The sequence below is a fragment of the Hibiscus syriacus genome, unplaced genomic scaffold (genome assembly GCF_006381635.1).
Source record: "Hibiscus syriacus cultivar Baekdansim isolate YM2019G1 unplaced genomic scaffold, ASM638163v2 tig00000508_pilon, whole genome shotgun sequence".
In the NCBI taxonomy this organism is placed as follows: domain Eukaryota; kingdom Viridiplantae; phylum Streptophyta; class Magnoliopsida; order Malvales; family Malvaceae; genus Hibiscus; species Hibiscus syriacus.
Genome location: NW_024061794.1, coordinates 46,779 through 65,926, shown reverse-complemented (window position 1 = coordinate 65,926; position 19,148 = coordinate 46,779). Strand labels below are relative to the sequence as shown.

The 19,148-nt window shown below is 33.1% G+C and overlaps 1 protein-coding gene and 1 long non-coding RNA gene across 3 annotated transcripts; one reads left to right on the top strand and one right to left on the bottom strand.

Moving 5' to 3' along the window:
• On the top strand, positions 1-11,732 carry LOC120207860. The gene is made up of 3 exons (XR_005524247.1): positions 1-13; positions 11,229-11,234; positions 11,604-11,732. It is a non-coding gene; the product is annotated as an uncharacterized LOC120207860 (long non-coding RNA).
• On the bottom strand, positions 5,312-13,839 carry LOC120207844 (polycomb group protein EMBRYONIC FLOWER 2-like). 2 transcript variants are annotated; one of them, XM_039207265.1, is made up of 22 exons: positions 13,715-13,839; positions 13,304-13,426; positions 12,826-12,973; positions 12,544-12,599; positions 11,989-12,103; positions 11,696-11,855; positions 11,431-11,567; positions 10,477-10,539; positions 10,254-10,360; positions 9,654-9,718; positions 9,330-9,382; positions 9,169-9,222; positions 9,026-9,085; positions 8,875-8,922; positions 8,594-8,640; positions 8,384-8,505; positions 7,630-7,840; positions 7,077-7,122; positions 6,626-6,709; positions 6,060-6,139; positions 5,817-5,906; positions 5,312-5,688 (listed from the first exon to the last, which is right to left on the bottom strand). In XM_039207265.1, exons 2-22 carry the CDS (start codon positions 13,339-13,341, stop codon positions 5,565-5,567), a joined length of 1,908 nt encoding a protein of 635 aa, XP_039063196.1. In that variant the 5' UTR covers positions 13,342-13,426; positions 13,715-13,839; the 3' UTR covers positions 5,312-5,564. The 2 variants fall into 2 exon arrangements, with proteins under 2 accessions (XP_039063196.1, XP_039063202.1); XM_039207271.1 differs by lacking the exon at positions 8,875-8,922 and having other exon boundaries at positions 10,254-10,375.
• Positions 13,840-19,148: the final 5,309 nt, after the last annotated feature.

The following is a 19,148-nucleotide window of genomic DNA, read 5'->3' as shown; positions in this document are numbered from 1 at the left end:
GAAAAACAACATAGTAATCGTCACAAAATCACGAAACGCGTAAAGACTTTCTTAGAAACAGATAAAGACTAAAATGCCCTCAAGAAATTAATGACCATAATATAGTCGTTTAATAAACCAATAATAGTAACAGACTAATAAAACCTTACATAACGTTCTAGATGAGAGAACGAGCAAGATAGCAGCTAGTGAGAGGATGACCTCACTTTAGTTTGTCTAGCTACACTAGTGTGTAGTTAGGCTGCCTTAGTGGGGCATTGTCAGCGCACAAAGTACTTCAGGGGTTAACTAGGGTGCGAGGCTAAAAACTCATAAGGAATGGGTTAACGGTGTCAATAATGTGTGGCCTCTGGGCCTTAGATATGCATGTATAGTTACATCAGTCTAGTACAGCAGCTATCCTTAAAGCTTGGCTTGACAGCTATGTGAGATCGAGCCAATGCTTCAATAGAGCGGGAATTATCGATTGTTGTGTGATGATTGGGTTCCCTCTCAATGATTTATCTAATGCCTATGTGAGGACCAAGAGATCATTTAGTAGCTTAGTGGGAAATATACCGATGTTATATGACAGTGGGTTCCCTCAATTAACTAGTGTTTGATGGCTATGTGAGACTAGATACTAGTCAATGTGGCATTTAGATAATGTACAGTAGAGTAATGGTTGCATTCAGATAATGAATAGAGGTGTTAGTGTCGTATTTAGATAATGTGTAGCAATTACAGTGATAAGGGTTAGAGACCCTTTAGTGGTGTACTTATGACGAGGCCTTAACAGAGGATTAAGGGAAGCATGAGATCCTACTTTAGTGATAGAACAATTAAACCTTAATTAGGTAACATTTGATCTAGATCATATATGTACCTACTACATAATACCATGTCTTTAGCATGCTTATGTTTATGAGACTCTTAATGTTGCTCTAGATTAGCAATTATAATTATGGCCTTTGTAAGCTCAGTCTTCAGATGTTTTCCGTTGACATGTCAGTAGCTTGCAGTTCGTGGAGCACCGTCATAACAAGACTTCCAACATCTCCTTCAGTGTATTGTATTATAGCTTTAGTGGGCATATGTATTCATAGAACCTTACTCATGTATTCATATTTATAACTCTAAGTTTGTATTATTTTGTTTTTAAATTATGTGTCATGGATCTCCAGTTTATAAAATGTTTTATAATTGTTATTTATGCCTTTTATGATACCATTCAGCTTGTTTGAAATGAAAATAAACCGGTTTTAAAAACCAAGGGTTACCTCGATGGCCAAATGTGATACTTTAGGCCCATTCAGGTTTAGGTGTTACAAGTGTCCCCAATAGAGTCGCCAAGCTATCATGATGGGCCTTTTGGGGGCCAGTCTGATGATGGTTTTTTTAAAAGGTTTTTGAAAATATTAGAGTCGCCACCAATCACTTTTAAGGTGAGATTGAACACCTAAATCGGATAATTTTAATAAAACATTTTATTTTATTAAAATATCAATGCTTTTGTAATACCCAAATTTTGGCAAGTGACCAAAATGTAAAATTTAAAAGTTTGGTGGCTAAAGTACAAACTTGGGGAAGTTTAGGGACCAAAGTGGTAATCTTCCTAAAATAATTTTTATCCAATAAATGAATAGTTCACCCATGAATGACATTTTCGTGGGAATCATATTTTTTATCAGGAGTTTGTATAAAAAGTTATGAAATGATAAAGTTCAGTAAAATATTCGGATATCGAATCGAATCGAAAATATAGGAAACTTTGAAGGATGATAGTATAGGTTACTAATGTTATTTTCATATTTTATTAAAGTAGAATTTAATATGGATCGTTGTATTTAAGTTGATTTTCCATATTAAATCGGGACTGTTATAATAAAGTGACTAGATTGAAATTTTTAGAAAAGTGCAAGAAAAAAAAGATGGATGCTATAAAATATTATTTTATATTGACATGATGTAAGTAATTATGTCATGATAATGACATGGTGATAATATTAAGATTTAGTATTGGTAAATTGGTAAATTTTAATTAAATGAAATTTTAATTCATTTTAAATGATTAAAATGACAAGTGTCTTAGATTTTTTTTAGAAATTTCAAGAATTTCTTCCTCCATTTCCATGCCGTGAGCTTTCCCCCCAAAGGTAATAAAATTTTCCTTTTTCATTTTTAAGCAAATTCTTTAGGTTTTGGATTAAAGTATACAATAGAGAATCAATCTACATGAAATTCTTTATCATTTGGTGTAATTGGTTCATGTTTTCCTTGCTTGAATGCCTAGTTCATGAATATGGTGAATGAAGGAGAAGTTGAATTATGATGATTTAAGGATGGATTTTGATGTTGTAGATTCATTTTCATGCTTGAAAGTTGATTAGAAATCATTAGAAATGATTATACAATTTTCGGCCAAGCTAGGTTTTTCATTGATTTTGGATGTTTGAATTGAAATTTGTATGGAATTGGTTATAGTTGATTTGAAATGAGGTTTAGAAGATGAAATCATGCTTGAGTCAAGTTGGGAACCAAGGCCAAATTGACCTTTGGTATTCGGCCTAAAGGAAAACGTTAAGGAGAAATTTTGGAAAAATATACATGGGTTAGAAATGATGTGTGAATGATTCTACATGCTTTGGAAAGTTGTTTGGACCAATTTGAAATTTTGTAAAGTTATAAGGACCTTTTAACTTATTTTGGAAAATTGAAGGATTAAAATAAAATTGTTTTAAAATTGATGTACTATGTTGAAATTAATTGTTAGAATGTTAATTTTGATGTTAGAGGATTGATGTGGACATTTTTTTAAATTGTTAAAGTTTGGGTATCAAAACATAAAATGTATGAAAGTTGGGCTTGAAAATGTCATGAAAAAATTGTAATGAATATGAATAATAAAGGACTTGAACAGCTCATTTTGGAGAGTAAACGTCAATCTCGATATGAAGTGAAATTAGTATTGAATTAGTAACGAAAGAAATTTTGGGAATCTATTGCTAATATACATTTATGTTAGAATTATACAAAGATGTGATTTAAATAGTATATGTTCGATAAATGATACTTGTGTAGATCATGATTGAAATCAAGATATGACTAAACTAAAAGCGAAGGAGAAAGTACAAGAGTAACGTATATCTATAGTAAAGGTTTACTAGTGAGTGCATATTTAGTTGATATTTATGTGGAAACATTGGCATGCGATGAGTCAGTGATGAAATTACTATGGTAAGAAATGATTCTTTAATGTTATTTGATTTTTTGATTCATGCATATATGTTCATTTTGAATTTAGAAGTGAATAGAATTAGTGAATAAATTAACGATACAAAATAATGAAATCTATCTAAATTCTATGATCTTGATAGTAGCTTCGAAAAATTCTATAGAAATTATTAGAAAGTGATTCTTACACCACTGGATTTATATGTCAGAATAGTTTTGTGTAAAACAAATGAATATTGATTTCGAATTGGGTACTAGAAGATATGATTTTTTTACTGATAATAGGTCAAAAAATGGATAGCTAATTTAGCTCAAAATAGATTTTGTAAGTTGGATTAGAAAATTCATCATAAATTGTATAAGTTGAACTATAAAGAGTAATTCATATGGTTAGATTTTTATTCGAGTCTAGTTTCTAATGGTATAAACAGAATAAATTTTAAGTGTATAGTTTAATACATAATATTAATTATTTACGGGTAGCATAAACTGTCAGAATAGAAAATTGTGATAAATCATGCATTTTATGTTATTTTTAGGTTATATGCTATTTTAAATATTTTGTGTATGAATCCCCAATGCATTGTTATATAATAATTGATATATGAGTATCTATGAATACTTCATGGTACTATCATTACATAGTACATGGTGCAATGTATCCAATATTATTGATATAGTGATGATGTGTTCTACAGTAGTTGTATATCTTATATGACACAACACAGTACATAGTGCCCGCACAACATAATGTATGGTACAAAAGTATTTTCAAGATACATTATGTGGCACAACACAGTATATAGTGCCTGCACAACATAGTACATGGTGCGATGTATCCCTTGTTATTTACAGCAACATTGTATTCTACGTATGGCACTAAAATGTGCAACATGGGAATACTTCACACGGAATCGCACCTTACTCGCACCTTACTCGCACCTTATGCATTCTTATTAGTGTACATTGGGCTACGAGTGAAAAATACAAGTGATACAAATTGGATAGAAGTGAAAAGTAAAAATGATGTGATTCGAATGAAAGCAAAAATAATTACTAGAGTACTTTGGTTTTGGGCACTATATGCCTTACATGTGAGGAATGATGAATTATCAGTTATATGATAAAAAAATGACTTTAATAAATCAGTCTTGTATGTTCATATATTTTTATATGATAATTACAGTTCTTAGATTATTATAAAATCTTCATATAATAAAGTCTGTTGTTAATTTTTAACCTGGGTCGAGGACCATTGCTTGATAGATGAGGGGGTGTTGGAAGACGGTACAAGAGGGTTTATTAAACCCTAAACTCCTTTCATTATATGCAGGTTTCCCCTTGTTGGGCCTTAATTATTTGGGATGTTTGTATAGGGACAACTGAATTTGTAATTGGGTTGTAAATGAAAATTTAGTATTTATAAAATATAATGAGCTGGACTTTTTAGATTTTTATGTAATAGTTAAGTTATTTTAATTATAAATGGACAATTTAATTTGGGTTGTTGGTTTTGTAAACGAAAACTGAACTATTGACATTTGATTTGAATTTTGTTCTTTCTTTCCCTTTATTTCTTGTCTTTCTGTTTGTACAAAAGAATTGAGCTTTTGAGATTTTGACACTAACTACCAAATTAAAACAATTTGAAGCCTAGCAATCAACCCACAACTAAATAAATTTCAATTATTCTCCTATGTCTATGCTTGATTTGAAAATCAAAACTTCTTAAATGTCGATTCATCAACAAAATTGAATCATCCAACCCCACAAATAATTGTTTCATATTCGGGTCAAATTACTCTAGCACAATTAGGGTATTACAAAAACTTATTGAAAAATATTTATGATTGCACGGGACAAATTAAACGAATTCAGTAGTTAAAAGAATGATTGTTATTTCTAAAAGTTTCAAGTTCATGCACCAATAATTACATGGTATTTAAGTGTTTATTGTCAAAAGGTTAAGATCAATTGTTATTGGTCCAATAAATTGAAATCAATTGTTTTTCACTTTTTAATATTAGATAATATTTGTATTGAAAATAGTGAACACGAAAATTAAATTTGTTTCCTAGAACCAAATGAGACCTTAATATCAAAAAACTGTAAATATCAAATAAGTAATTCAAACTATTTTTTATGAAGAAAAAAAAGTTATAATAAAGATATATATGAATTATACCGTCTTATTGCACAAATTTACAGTTGCAGTTAGTTTGCTTAATGGCATGGCATTAAAGAGTTCACTCACCGTTATGCAAATTGTCGAGGGTGGGGTGACTGCTGAGCACCATTTCTGCATCATGATTGTTTAAAGAAAAAGGAAAAATCAGGTCTCTTTTAACTTTTCACCGGATCAGAGGATCGGAATCATTGCTATCGTAATGCCGTAGAACGGTATTACACTTATTCATGGTTGCGGCGTCGAGGAGACCATGATTCCACAGCTTGATCATGAATAATCTCCAACACCTGCCGATTCAACACTTATTCAGGAGCATTTCTAATGTTTTTTGCCTATAAACAGACAATCATACATGCATACAGAAAGAAGAGAAAAAAATTACAGTAGATGGAGAAATGAAAGAGAGACGATGTACCAGATGAGAGCTGGGGCTTTGACAAGATCACGCCCATGTAATTTTGAAAATGCTTCACACGCCCACGGAATATGACCATCTGCCAGCAACCTGCCATCACGGAAATGAAATATTAGAAACATACAGTCAGGACCAAATATCTTGGGGCGCCAAGTATTTGTACATGTACTTGGAAAATTGAAAGGATGAAAGGTAAAAGAAATAGAGAAAATCAAAAACCCAAAAACTGAAAGACAAGATTACCTTTGTTTCCTCACAAACGAGTTCCACAAATGCATTATATGCTTCTCGTCTTTGGTTACATCAACGAAATCATCAAGCATCTGCACCATGCTAGAGACTCTTAGTGCAATCTTGTAAATGTAAAACAGGTTGAAAAAGATGCAATTCATTCAAGCACCCTAACTACCAACCCAGGCATGCAAACACTCGGAGAGTCACGATTTCATTTTTGTAATGAAATTACTGAATCCCATCTTATTAAAAGTCATTCATTCGCCAATTCCAATTCACAGCTTGTCCATAAATGGATCAAGAAATTCAATTTTCATCCCCAAAGAGCATTTTAATGAGATTATAATCAACACATATCTTTTCTTAACTGTGTCCCTTGGAAACAAATCTACTAATACAAAAATGGTTCTTATACTTCTGAATTTGCTATAAGTTTGTGTAAATACTCCTAAATTTTTTAAAATCATATCACTGTTCAATTCTGAGCTTGCCACAGACCAAAATCCAACAAAGTCCTTCCAAAAAGGATCAAAGTTGCAAGACTATGAAAGAACAAGCAAATAAACTAAACATACCCTTCGATCTTCCAAATCTGCAACTTCGTCATCAACCTCATCCTCACTGTCACTGTCACGCATCACTTCATCTGACTCCATTGGCTTCAAACAAAAATGTAAAAATTGTAAGTGACATCAGTAATATAATTGACTACAGATTTTCAGTATCTCTTGACAAAAACTAATACAAAGGCATCTTAATCTGTAGCACGAAACATATTCAAGGGGAAAGTCAGTCCATTTCATATGCTAGCTAAGCCACAATAAGATCCACTGTCTTAACAGTCGCTAATGTGCTCGTGTTTGATAACTGTATGTAACAGCAGACGTGTGTTTGATAACTGTAAGTAACAGCAGACATTTTTTATTATTTTTCCTCTTTCTTTCCTCTTCTCACACTACAAATTATGGATACAATTACAATTCCTAGAACCAAATGACAACCACAAATTACAAAGTTTTCATTTACCTGAGCTCTATGTGAGTGAAAAAACTGTCGCTTCCGGAGAGGATCGCTGGAAAGACAGAAAGTCAAAATCAAATCCATATTCATGACTCAACAATAAACTCTTTGTCATAAGGGTAAAAGGGGCAAAGTTGAGAAGGAAGCAAATTATCTTAACAGGGCCAGTCCAAATGAGCACATCAATTTTATATAAATACACTTCCATCTTTTAACTAGTTGGTTGAGATGGACATACGATTTAGAACATTTTATGCATGAATCGGGAACGGCAGTGGCCACTTGACACATAGGAAAGTCGATAATGTACCTTTCACTCGTAACAGTTCTTACCAACATTGTCTAGAAAAACAATCATTCAACAGTAGCTATTACCATTACACCAAAAATACCTAATAAAGAAAAGTGCAACAAATTGACTAGGCAATGCTTTTCAATTCCCAGAACAAGTGACATGAACAATGCTCTAATGAAAAATAAGCAATGCATTTTACAACTGCACAATTCTGGAATGAATTAGAACACGCTGAATAAATATATAAAAATATCCAAGACATACTTCCTAGAACCAGAAACTTCCATCGATATTTTTCTTGTCTTTGCAAATTGCAACAAGGTAGGGGAAGCAAGATTATTTCCAGACACTGATTGAACATGTTCAGAATCAAAATATGATTGTCCTGCAGTGCCTGAAACCCCTGCAACATTGGATGGAAGATGTTGTGCATACTCCAGAGCACCCATTCTACCATTTTGTAAAATGCTCCCACCTAAGACAAGAGCCCTTTTATCAGTATTCCAAAAGCTAAAGTGAAAAACATGATTCCTACATCTGATCAGTTTGACCTACAGAGTTTCAGATTAGACTTGCGCACACAGGCTATGAAAGGTCAGTTGATAACAATAGAATCATGAACATTTTGGCCATATGATCTATGCTTTTCCAAGAACTTGAGTCTAGCACCATAGAATTCTATTTTACATGCATTAAATTGTTGTCCCCAGAACATGCAGCCTAAAAGCTTTTAGCTATAATATTTGGGAAAAGATGAATGGAGATACCAGAAACCAGTATTGAACCCCTTGGCTCAACCTATTTAGAGGGATTGCTAGGAAGGGACTTATTACTAGCCAAAGCTGGGCTTATCCTGTTTCATTTTTAATCCCATAACCTTAGCTTCTCTTTTCCTCGTCTAAGAGTGCCCAGACAATCTTCCATTTCTAGAGAATATATATACATTTTTTTCTTTGCCAAAGAATAATTTTTACATAAAAAAACTAAAAGTAAATTATCATAGATAAATATGTCATACCATGAGCCTTTTGGAGAAGCTCACAACCTTCTGCTGGCAGATTTGACTCTACGAAAACAGGATGTACATGCCTTGTATTTTGAACTAGGACTTTCGGATGTCTATGCCTTAATTGCTTTGAACTGGGTACACATACGAGCTCCCAACGTCAATATATGGAAATAAGACGAGAAACTCAGTAGAACATAAATGGAAAACTAAAAAACTTGCCAATAGAAAAAGGCCTGTTGTTTAGGATCAACACCATCTGTAAGAATCTGAACAGAAAACATACACATGTAAATTACAACAGCAGCAATGAACAATATGTATGGAAAGTAGGCATTTTACATGGTTCCGATCCTCCCATCCGAAGATGAAGTTAACACCTTTATTCACCATATAACTAAAGGAAATTACAGTGGAAAATTCAATATTGAGTCATACTACCAGCAAATTTCACCTTAATCACTTGGCAAAATAAAACTTCAAGTTTGAAGTATTAAAGTAACCTTTTCCCTATGGATTTGTAAGATACAATTCTTAGAAAAGGGAAAGACCTGATACATTAATGTTGGTTCAAATCAGTTCAATTAACCAAGAAGAAAAAAAACATCAGTGTAAAAAACAACATTGTAAGTTTTGCCAAGAAAATACTCTGACCTCAGATCTCCAAATATCGGTTTTGACTGACACATTAACAGCTTGATACTCTTCAGTTACCTACAAAATAACTATGTATGAGAAATTTTCCTATGCAGACATCAATTATCAGAATACCACCATGGATCCTAAAGTATACGAACCCAAAATTCAAAATTGAAGATATCATGGAATGCTGGCAAGTGATGCCTCAGACCCTATATAAAAAAAATTAAGCATTAATCATAAATGTCCAAGTATTATGGATACAAGTTCATTTGAATCAAGAAGATAGAGTAGGAAAAATAGAAGCAAGGGGAACAACCTTAAAGCTAGCACATTTTACCAAACAGAAAGGGCAAGAGAAGTCTTCAGTTACTGCAAATAAATGGGATGTATACATTAAATCAATAAGTTAAGTACAATGCACAAATCATATAAGAATTCCAAACCAAATGCTAAAGATCAACTAGTTAAAGTGTCTTGTCTAACAAACAAGGACCAGGAGAGAACTGTAAACTTTCAAGAAAATAATATGCTTAGCTTGAGGCAGCTAATGAAAAGGATGCAAACTCAAGAAAACCAGAACGTGTATAAGATTCAACCCAAACCCCCAGAAAAAAGGATGTAAATCCCTATGATATAATACCTTCAGTCTTTTGTAACTTATTGTTATAATATCTGTAATTAAAGATGGCGTTTCCTGCTCTCAACCTAAAACCAAAAGCAGCAAAATGTTAGCCTTAGAGAGAGACATAGAAGGTTAAATCACATCAAGCAAATACTTGTTTTTTTTTTTGATAGGAATTGCAGGCCTCGTTAAAAACCTCCTTCATGATTAAAGGAGCTTATAGAGAAGCTCCTTAATCAGCGGAAGGAGGAAAAGAGTGCCTTAAGATTTTATTAACCATAGAAAGAACACGATACAACCAGGGAGCCACCCCCAATATGAACAAAACACCAAAAACAGCCACCAACAATACTTGTTTCTTTTAATTGTATAGTTCTTTTTTTCTTTTCCCGCGCCGGGGGGGAGTCTAGGTTTGGAGCACAAAGTTTGGTCCAAAGAACCTCATGTGAATGTGCGGCTCATTTAGAACATTCTGGAGCAAGTCAATGAATGTACAAGTTATTTCCATACACTTGATAACAGGAAAATTTGGGTAATGTCAAATTTCCAGGACATAGAAAAGAAATAGGTTTTAAAGAGAGCAAATTAACATTTAATAGTTATCATAACGAGGATTACCGAATAATATGAGAGGGCGATGAAGAAGAAATGCCACTGCATGTGTCTGAATTATAGGGAGAATTTTCCTTTATCCCAACCTCCTTAGCAAAAATGATGACCTGCAGCTGCAGTGATTTTTTCTTTTGGAGCACAAGAAGTAATACTAAATGCCATAAGTAAAACATTTCTAGAAGATAAATCAGAAATGTCTGTTTATAATAATAAATAATAAGGGACATACCGTTGACAAAGAATTGCTGGAACTCTGGATTAAGATGCATTTGTCCTCGTTCAAACATTTCAACTGCAGCGGGAAACGGGGAGGGGGGGAGTATCCACAATTCAGATATTTTAAGTGTCAATCATCAGTGCTTGAACATTACACTGCAATTTTCTATACTGACTATAGACAGCCATGGGACTATCCACAGTTCAGATATTTATGTAAGTTTCAATCATCAGTGCTTGAACATACATTACAGTTTTCTATACTGGTTATAGTCAGCCATCTAAAGAAAGCTGTACCATGGCTAAATTATCATTCAAAAGCAGTCAGCTACAAAAGATAAAAGTGCCCTGACCAGATCAGTTCTTCATTTTGCCACTTATAAAAGAAAACCCATAAGCACAGGGAGACCTGATTGTATCAACAAATGGTATAGGAACAGCATCAACATCCCAAATACATAGTGCCCTATACTACTAGCATGCCATTTACGTCAGCCACTATAGCCCTTTGATACAGTTGTACAAATATTTTTCGGTTTCTACCAACTTTTCAACTGCAGCCAAAATTTTCATTGAAGCACTCATAGATGAACGGGTGGAGTTCAAGATATACCTTCAACTCAAGCTGAGTTTAGGATGAATTTCAAGCTCAGAATGGCATGGTTGAATACTGTTACAAGCATATACCCAATAAAAATACCGAGGCAAGAATCAGAGATCAATGACTGCACAGTCATTCCTTAATAATATTATTTTCTATTTGAGAAGAATGTATAAATCTGAGCACTGTTCTAGAATTGATATTTTATGACTCAACCATAGATACAAAAACAATGAATAAAGTTTTCCCTGAATCTTACATTTTTCTTTGATAATGACTAGAATAGAACTACATAATTGGTAGAACAGTACTCCCGAACTTAAAAGAAGAAGAAGAAATTATGACTAGAAAGCTCTGACGGCATACCTTTAATAAGCAAGAATGCATGTCAACAGGTAAAATCGTCTCAGATCTTTGCCCCAAACTCAAGTTTGGTGATTGTTCCCATGAAACGTATAGTGGTTCTAATGATATCCTGCCCCATAAGCAGCATCCTCCATTTGCTGTCAGAGTAAGTTGAATGTGAATTAAAAAAAAAGTCACCTTCGATATCTACCATTCATACTAAATTACGCTAACATAGAGGATCTAATCAATGCACCTACAGGTAAGGGATCTATCAAATACATACCAAAATTTACAAGCAAAATGGAAAGTGAGCCAGATTTCGCTTCCATAGATAGCTTATTTTTCTCAGGGAGAATAAAATTTACTTGGGCTTGATTACTGCCATCGATGCCAGTGAAGCTAGTCAAGATACATGCCCGGCGAAAACGATAAACTGCAGAATACTTCATTGTGGGATTCAAAAAGTAAATATATCATAAATGAAGTATAAAAACAGAGTTCAACAGTACTGAGAAGAGAATATGCATAGATAGACTACTGGATTTAGCTTTGAAGTACACACATGACACACCCTACCTCTGCAATTTCAACATCAGAAACAAGCCTTGCCAACAAGACGTATAAAGGAAAAATGCTTTGTGTTGGTACACCTTCATTGACAATCCCAGATACAGACACTGTCATTTGTATTCTACATATTAACCAAATACAATGCAGTTAATAACTCAAATTTACCTATATTTAGCAAATTTTGATCAAGGCAAACAATACAGCACACAGTCATTAGAAAAAAAATAACCAAAAACAGATCTAAATCAAACTTTAATTAATAAATCGTTTCCCAATCACACAAAAAGATAAGAATTAATCCTATAGTAAGGGACCCTGTTATTGCTCCCTAACTGATGCAAATTCCTACAGGCCTATGCATTGTCAAGCATAAGAATATATACAACAAATTTATCTATCATAAAAGTCATCAGATATTTATCTTTGAGACCTAACTGTCCTTTAAGTTTTCCAGTCATTCCAGTATAATGGGAAAGAAATGGGAAGTGCCAATAAGCACTTCCAAGTAAGCACAACTTTTAGGAACAAATATTACATCCAATTACCAGATTGAAACATTACCTCCTTTTGTGTTTTTCCTGAATTTTGTAACGCAAACATCTTTGAAGAAATGATGGCTGCAAATTAAATAAAAATCATTCAAAGATGACACAAATAATGAAATAATAAGTACATTAAAATCCAAAAATATTCATGTTAAAGATTAAAGGAAAAATCTCTTTCAAAGAAATAGAAGAAATATGGTTCAAAGCAGCATGTACTAACTGTTAGTACTGCCACATAAGACGCAACAATCGATCTACATAAAAAGATGTAGTCTAATGCAACAAGTAGCAGTATTACATTTCTTACAGAGCGTCTTTGGAGAATGTTATACAGTTCTACAGGCTTGCAATAAACTGATAGACTCTCTTCAGCAGCAATTTCCTCTTCAGCAGATAAATGTAGGTGGGAATCGTCTCGGCACATTTGATCTGTGCTTATTAAATAGCTCGAGGAAAGATAAAGCAAACAAGAGCCCCTCTTCATGAACTTATCCAAATAGACATCCTCCAAAATCACACCTCATTACAACATATCAACAAAAGAAAGCTCTATTATAAATCAACAATAATCAAACGTGGGACTCGGAACAAGATACTCTCACAGTGACCTTGGGAAAAAGAAAACAATGTTTGCATGATCACATAGCAAAGAAAAGGTTAGCATGAAATGGTCGCAAATATAGCCAAACTCGAAAACCATGCATAACATATTGGCACGATGAATTAAAAAAGGAAATAAAAACCTCAAAACATGCGTTTAATCTCAGAGAACATACGCGGAGGCTTCACGAGTCGCTAAAGGAATGCCCGGCATTCTTATTAGATGATGCTCAATTTTAGTATCATAGCTTTCTCTCAACCTTTTTTCACCACGAAGTAAAAAACTAAACACCTCAGACCTGCAACCCAGAAACGAACATTGTAAAAGATCTAATTGATTATAAATTTTATGTTGATAATAAAAAAATGAAAAAAAAACAATCCATCAAAACATAAATCGGCTTAAATTATATCTCTTATAGATTAAAACTCAAATAAAATGTTCTTTTAAATACATTCTTCAGTTTCTCCAAAGGAATTATGGAGGAAGGTTATGGGAGTAAACGGAGCAGAGCAGTAGATTGCAAGACCTGAAACAGAGCGAAAAGAATGCGATGATAGGGAATCGAAGAAGAAAATGAACTGACCTTTGAGAAACGAAGAACACTAATTAGGAGCTTCGAAATCGGAAGCGAAACTTCAATTTTCGAGCCGGAATTGGACCATTTTTGAACGAGTGATCGAGAAATAGGCACAGTAGTGAGTTTCTCTTCCTTCTGATAATGGCTTATCTGGCTTTACGTTACCAAGGATTTCCTTTTTATTTCGTTAAACTATTAAACGGTCACTGACCTTTCAGCTTTGTATACTTTTTCTCACCAATTTTAAAAACATTAATATTTGGTTACTTACTTTATCGAAGTTTTAATTTTGATCACTAGAATGTTGAATGTACTTAGTTTGTTGACGTACCACGTTAATAAACTAGTTCAATTTAACCCTTTAATTTTAGATAAAATATTAATTACAATATTTTCCATAAACCTAAAATAATTTAAAGATAAGTGTTGTAACCGTCCTTCGAGTGGTCCCGGAATCGGGTTCCAAATTAAATTAATGTGTTGGAGCCACCACCGATCATTTTAAATTAGGTTGATCATACACCTTTACTTACCATTTATCTGATATGTGGTTTACCATAAATTAATTTGATTCGGGAGTCAATTACAGTCAAGAAATGATTAGCTCCTTGTAACGCCCTTTCGGTACCAATTTGATTTCCATGTTGTCTTAATAGCGAAAATTAAAAGTTAAAAGTTAAATTTAAATTTTTGATCTGACTTACTCACCTTTGATCGATTTAAAATTACCCTAAAAATTGAATTAATGTTAAACAATAAAATAAAATAAGTAATAAATTTAAAAAAAATATTGAATAAGGATTAAATTGAAAAGAATTAAAAATTAAGGGTCAAATTGATGTTAATTGAAATCTGTAAGAAAAAATAAAAAGTTAGGGGGTCAATTTGCAAAATATAAGAAATATAAATATGGATTAAATTGAATTAATTCAAAATTCAAGGGGTAAATTTATAATAAGTGACCAAAATGAATTACGCATCAAAATTGCAGAGACTGCGAAAATAATTTAAAAATCTTCTAATTGCTTCTAGTCCTTCCTATAAATACCCCTAAAATCACCTATTTCATTCATTTTACATTTTTCCTCAAAATCAAACTCTCTCCCTCTCCTCAAATTCTCCCAACACTCTCCTAGTCGACCTATAGTCGACCACCCGCCGATAAGGGTCTGCCGCCTCGAACTACCGCCGACCATCGCTCCGGTGGCCAAAATATTCAAACTTACCCGGAAAAAATTCTCCTTGTCCTCGTGAACTCGAAACCTAAACTCAAACACCCTAAAAACCGCTCCATCGACGTAGATATAAAAGAAAAGATGTTATTTTTACCTTTTATTTGATGAAATCTCTTTGTTTTTTCGACGATTACCCCCTCTCGAGTCAAAACCGAAAGTTATTTTTGGTTTTTATGATTTTTTTTGTGGTTTGTTGGTTGCTTTGTTTTTTGTTGTGATGTTTTTTATGTTTTTATATTGATTTCCGAGTATATGTTGCTTTGTTTTCCCTTGGTTTTTTTCGTGTTTTGCTTCGATGGCTTTTGGGGTTTATATGACCCCCCACCAGTGGTTGTTTCTGTAACACCTAGAGGTGCACAAAAAATTCGAATATCCGATTTTGCGCAAAAAATATCTGAAATCGGATTTGAGGAAAATGGATTTTTTTTAAATCGGATCGGATATTTTAAAACCGGATAGTATAACTGGTTTGAGAAAAAATTGGACGACCGGTTTTTTACCGAATTAAAAACCGATTTTTTATCCGAAAAAAATCTAGTCTGGGGTTTAAAAAACTAGCCGTTAATATAACCGGTTTGGGAAAAAATTGGACGACCGGTTTTTTTACTGGATTAAAAACCGGTTTTTTGAAAACTGAAACCGGTTACACCATCCGGCCCTCCAAAACGGTTAGGATCCGAACCGGTTTTTTTAAAATCCGATTTTTTGGCTAGGTGAAAAAACTGGATCGGTTTTTATCCGATCCGGATCGGATTTAAATCCGACTTTGTGCATGTCTAGTAACACCCATATACGTATATGCGTTTTGTATATGTATACAAGTGTCACATTACTTAAAAAAACATTTTACTGTTTTTGTAAATTCTTTAAAAACTTTGTTGCAAACTTACTTTTCACATAAATAAACATAATAAATAAGTATTCATCAAAACACCTTACAAAATGTTATGTTAAACTTAATTACATGCCAACAAGTTTACAAAAGGATTACTACCGTCCTATTTTTACTGGTGAGTCAACCTTGGTGAATGATATCTGTTGCTACGGCTTCACTCTTGATTAATTTTGCTGCTACCTACGTGTGAAAATACACACGTTAAGTATATCTTAGTGAGTCGTAAAATAATAAATAACCTTTGAGTATTCATACATACTTTATTCTTCATTTATCATAATCATTTGTCATGATTCTTTCCTTTCATTCTTAACCTCCATTTAGGTTTATAATACATCATTATGCACTTTAAACATAACATCTTTTCTGTTGATAATGCACTCATATGCACTTCAACTATAGTATACTTTTATGTTGACAATGTACCCATATACATTTCAACCATAGTATATTTTTATGTTGATAATGTATTCATATACATTTCAACTCTAGCATGCTCTTTTGTTGATAATGCACACATATGCATTTTAACTCTAGCATACATTTCTGTTGATAATGCACCCATATGCATTTCAACTCTAGCATACTTTTCTGTTGATAATGTACCATATACATTTCAACCCTAGTATGTTTTTCTGTTGATAATGTACCCATATACATTTCAACTATGGCATCCTTCCATGCCAATAATGCACCTATATGCATTAGTATTTTCATACTCAATCTCATACACAATATCATTTCTATATATTCAATAAAACATAATAATTTCAGTAAAATATACATTAACAATTACACAATTCATCTTAAACAATTGCTAATCATTTTCATCTAGATTGCGTACAATAAAATGTACTCGCCTAGCTCACCTTGCTTAGATATCCAGAATGAGAAGATAATTACTCCGGAACTTGGCCCTTGCCTTTCATCTTACTCGACTCAGGAGTTTGATTTCGAGCTATTCCACATTCATTAAATACATGCATAATATCAATTGTTAGTGTGTTTCCTAACAATTATAACTTATATTAATCAAAATATTTCTTATTAACTTTCTACAACAATATCAGCCCAACTTAAAATTTCTGGCCCTTCAGTATCGATACCCCTGCTATGGTGTCAATGCTACCCTGCTATGGTATCGATACCCTCTTCTAGTATTGATACCAAAATTAGCTTCGATGTAGCCTGGTATCGATACCCTCACCATAGTATCGATACTACTATGCTATGGTCCCGATACCCCCTTCGGTATCGATACCAAAATTAGGTTTGATGTTTCTAGGTATCGATACCCTCACCATGGTATCGATACTACATCGCTCGGTACAGGTATTGATTGAATTAGTATCTATATTTCTCATATAATTCATCCTAATTTTTTCCTATGGTATCGGCCCCTGCCCAGATTTTCTTGTGTTCAACCCGAAATTTACCCAACTTTGGTCAATTTTCCTCTCATTTGCCTCTAACAAAACTATATATCACCTCTCTACTTAACCCTACTAACTTTCCATCATTTATACACTTAAAACATCTAATATTCCTCAAGAGCATTTGATTCTAAGAATCGCAACACAATTTCTAACTTGTTATTTCACTCAACCAATGCTTCTAATATTTCATTTACCTTATTGATAAGTCAATTTTACCAACAAACATTAATAAACCTTCATATATTAACATATCGTTATAAAACTCATTTTCTCAAATCTCTTTTATTTCCCTTATCTCTTTGTTTTAATCCTATCTAAACCTTCATTAAGCTTCCATTATATACAAGGATTCAATAACTAGCAAAAATTGAAGTAGTAAACCATGAAATTGAAAACTTACCTTTGAGCTTATGGGGGAACTCTTCTACGGGGGAAAGAAGAAGAAGAAAGAGAGCTTTTTACAACCTAATTCCCTTTTCCCCTATCTTTAATACCAATTTAAAATACCTTTAAATTCTCTTTCACATAAAAGACCAAAATGCCCTCTTAATTATTCATAGTCATAATTTAGTCTTAACTGTAACATCCCAATAACTGGGTCAGTGACTAAAATGTAAATTTTGGAAATTTGGTGCTTAATTTTGAAATAAGTAAAAAGTTCAAGGATTTAATCGTAATTTATTTGGTTAGGACTGATTGGAAAAGAAGGAAAGATGGAAGGGTATTATGGTTTTTTCAAAGGAAATATTTTATCTTCCCTCTTTAAGTGATATAAACACGTGGAGTTGGGTAAGAAAAGGGAAAAGTTAATTTCAAGTTGTTTGTTCTTTGAACTTTTAAGTTGGTTTTGACTCTTTGGGTATTAAGAAAGCTTAAGGAAGCTTTAAGAGAAGTAAAAACTCAAAAGTGGATAAGTTATGAGAGTTTAATTAAAATGAGTTTTTGATTGAATTATTGAAAAAGAAGGAGTTAATGGAATCAGAAGCTGAATTTGACTTGTCATAGGTGTGAATAAGAAATTCAAAGTGTTAGAAACGAATTTAGAACATGTTTATAAATTGGTAAGATTCTTATCTTCCAAATTTAAGATAGAATATTGGATATTAAGACGAGTTAACGTGTTATAAGTGAGCTAGAATAAGTGTAGTTAAGTTTAAAGGGCTAAAAGGAGGCTATATAAGAAGAATTAAGTAAAGTGTTGGAAATTTTCAAGTTAAGAAGCATTTTCTGGGTAAGAGGTATCGGTACCTGTTAAGTGGGTACCGATACTACAAGGCCAATTATAAGAAATTGATGAATGGGGTATCGATACCTGTATGAACAATATCGATACCATATGGAAGAGGTATCGATACCTATGTGGAGTGTATCGATACCAGGGGAACATCGAACCTAATTTTGGTATCGATACCTAGGAAGGGTATCGATACCCTAGAGTAGTGGTATCGGTACTGTGCTTATAGTACCGATACCCCTTAAATTGGAAAGTTAAAATTGGAGTTTTAATTAGTTTATATTGATATGAATCGTATCAAGTAATTCGAATCTTGTCATTCATTAAATCGCGTAATTGTGTAGATATCGATCGAAAGCAAAGTTCGAATAGGCTGTCAGATGAAGATTCACGAGAGAAAACAAGAGTTTGGTATTGGCAAGTAACCAAGGTGAGTACATGATATTAAGTATATGTTATGTTAGGGAATTAAGACTTGCAATGAGTCTAATTCCGATATTAGATTACATGAGTACAAAGATACAAGCATGGTGTGATATGATGTTTATGAGTACATGAGTATATATATATATATATATATATATATATGTGTGTGTGTGTGTGTGTGTGTGTGTGTGTGTGTGTGTGTGTGTGTGTGTGT

Excerpts from the sequence above, each read along its gene's own strand:
- LOC120207844 (XM_039207265.1), bottom strand. The coding sequence starts at position 13,341 with ATGCCGGGCATTCCTTTAGCGACTCGTGAAGCCTCCGC. Across the intron at positions 11,856-11,988 it reads CTGATGTTGAAATTGCAGAG|TATTCTGCAGTTTATCGTTT; the intron begins GTAGGGTGTGTC and ends CCCACAATGAAG. Across the intron at positions 10,540-11,430 it reads TGCATTCTTGCTTATTAAAG|TTGAAATGTTTGAACGAGGA; the intron begins GTATGCCGTCAG and ends TTCCCGCTGCAG.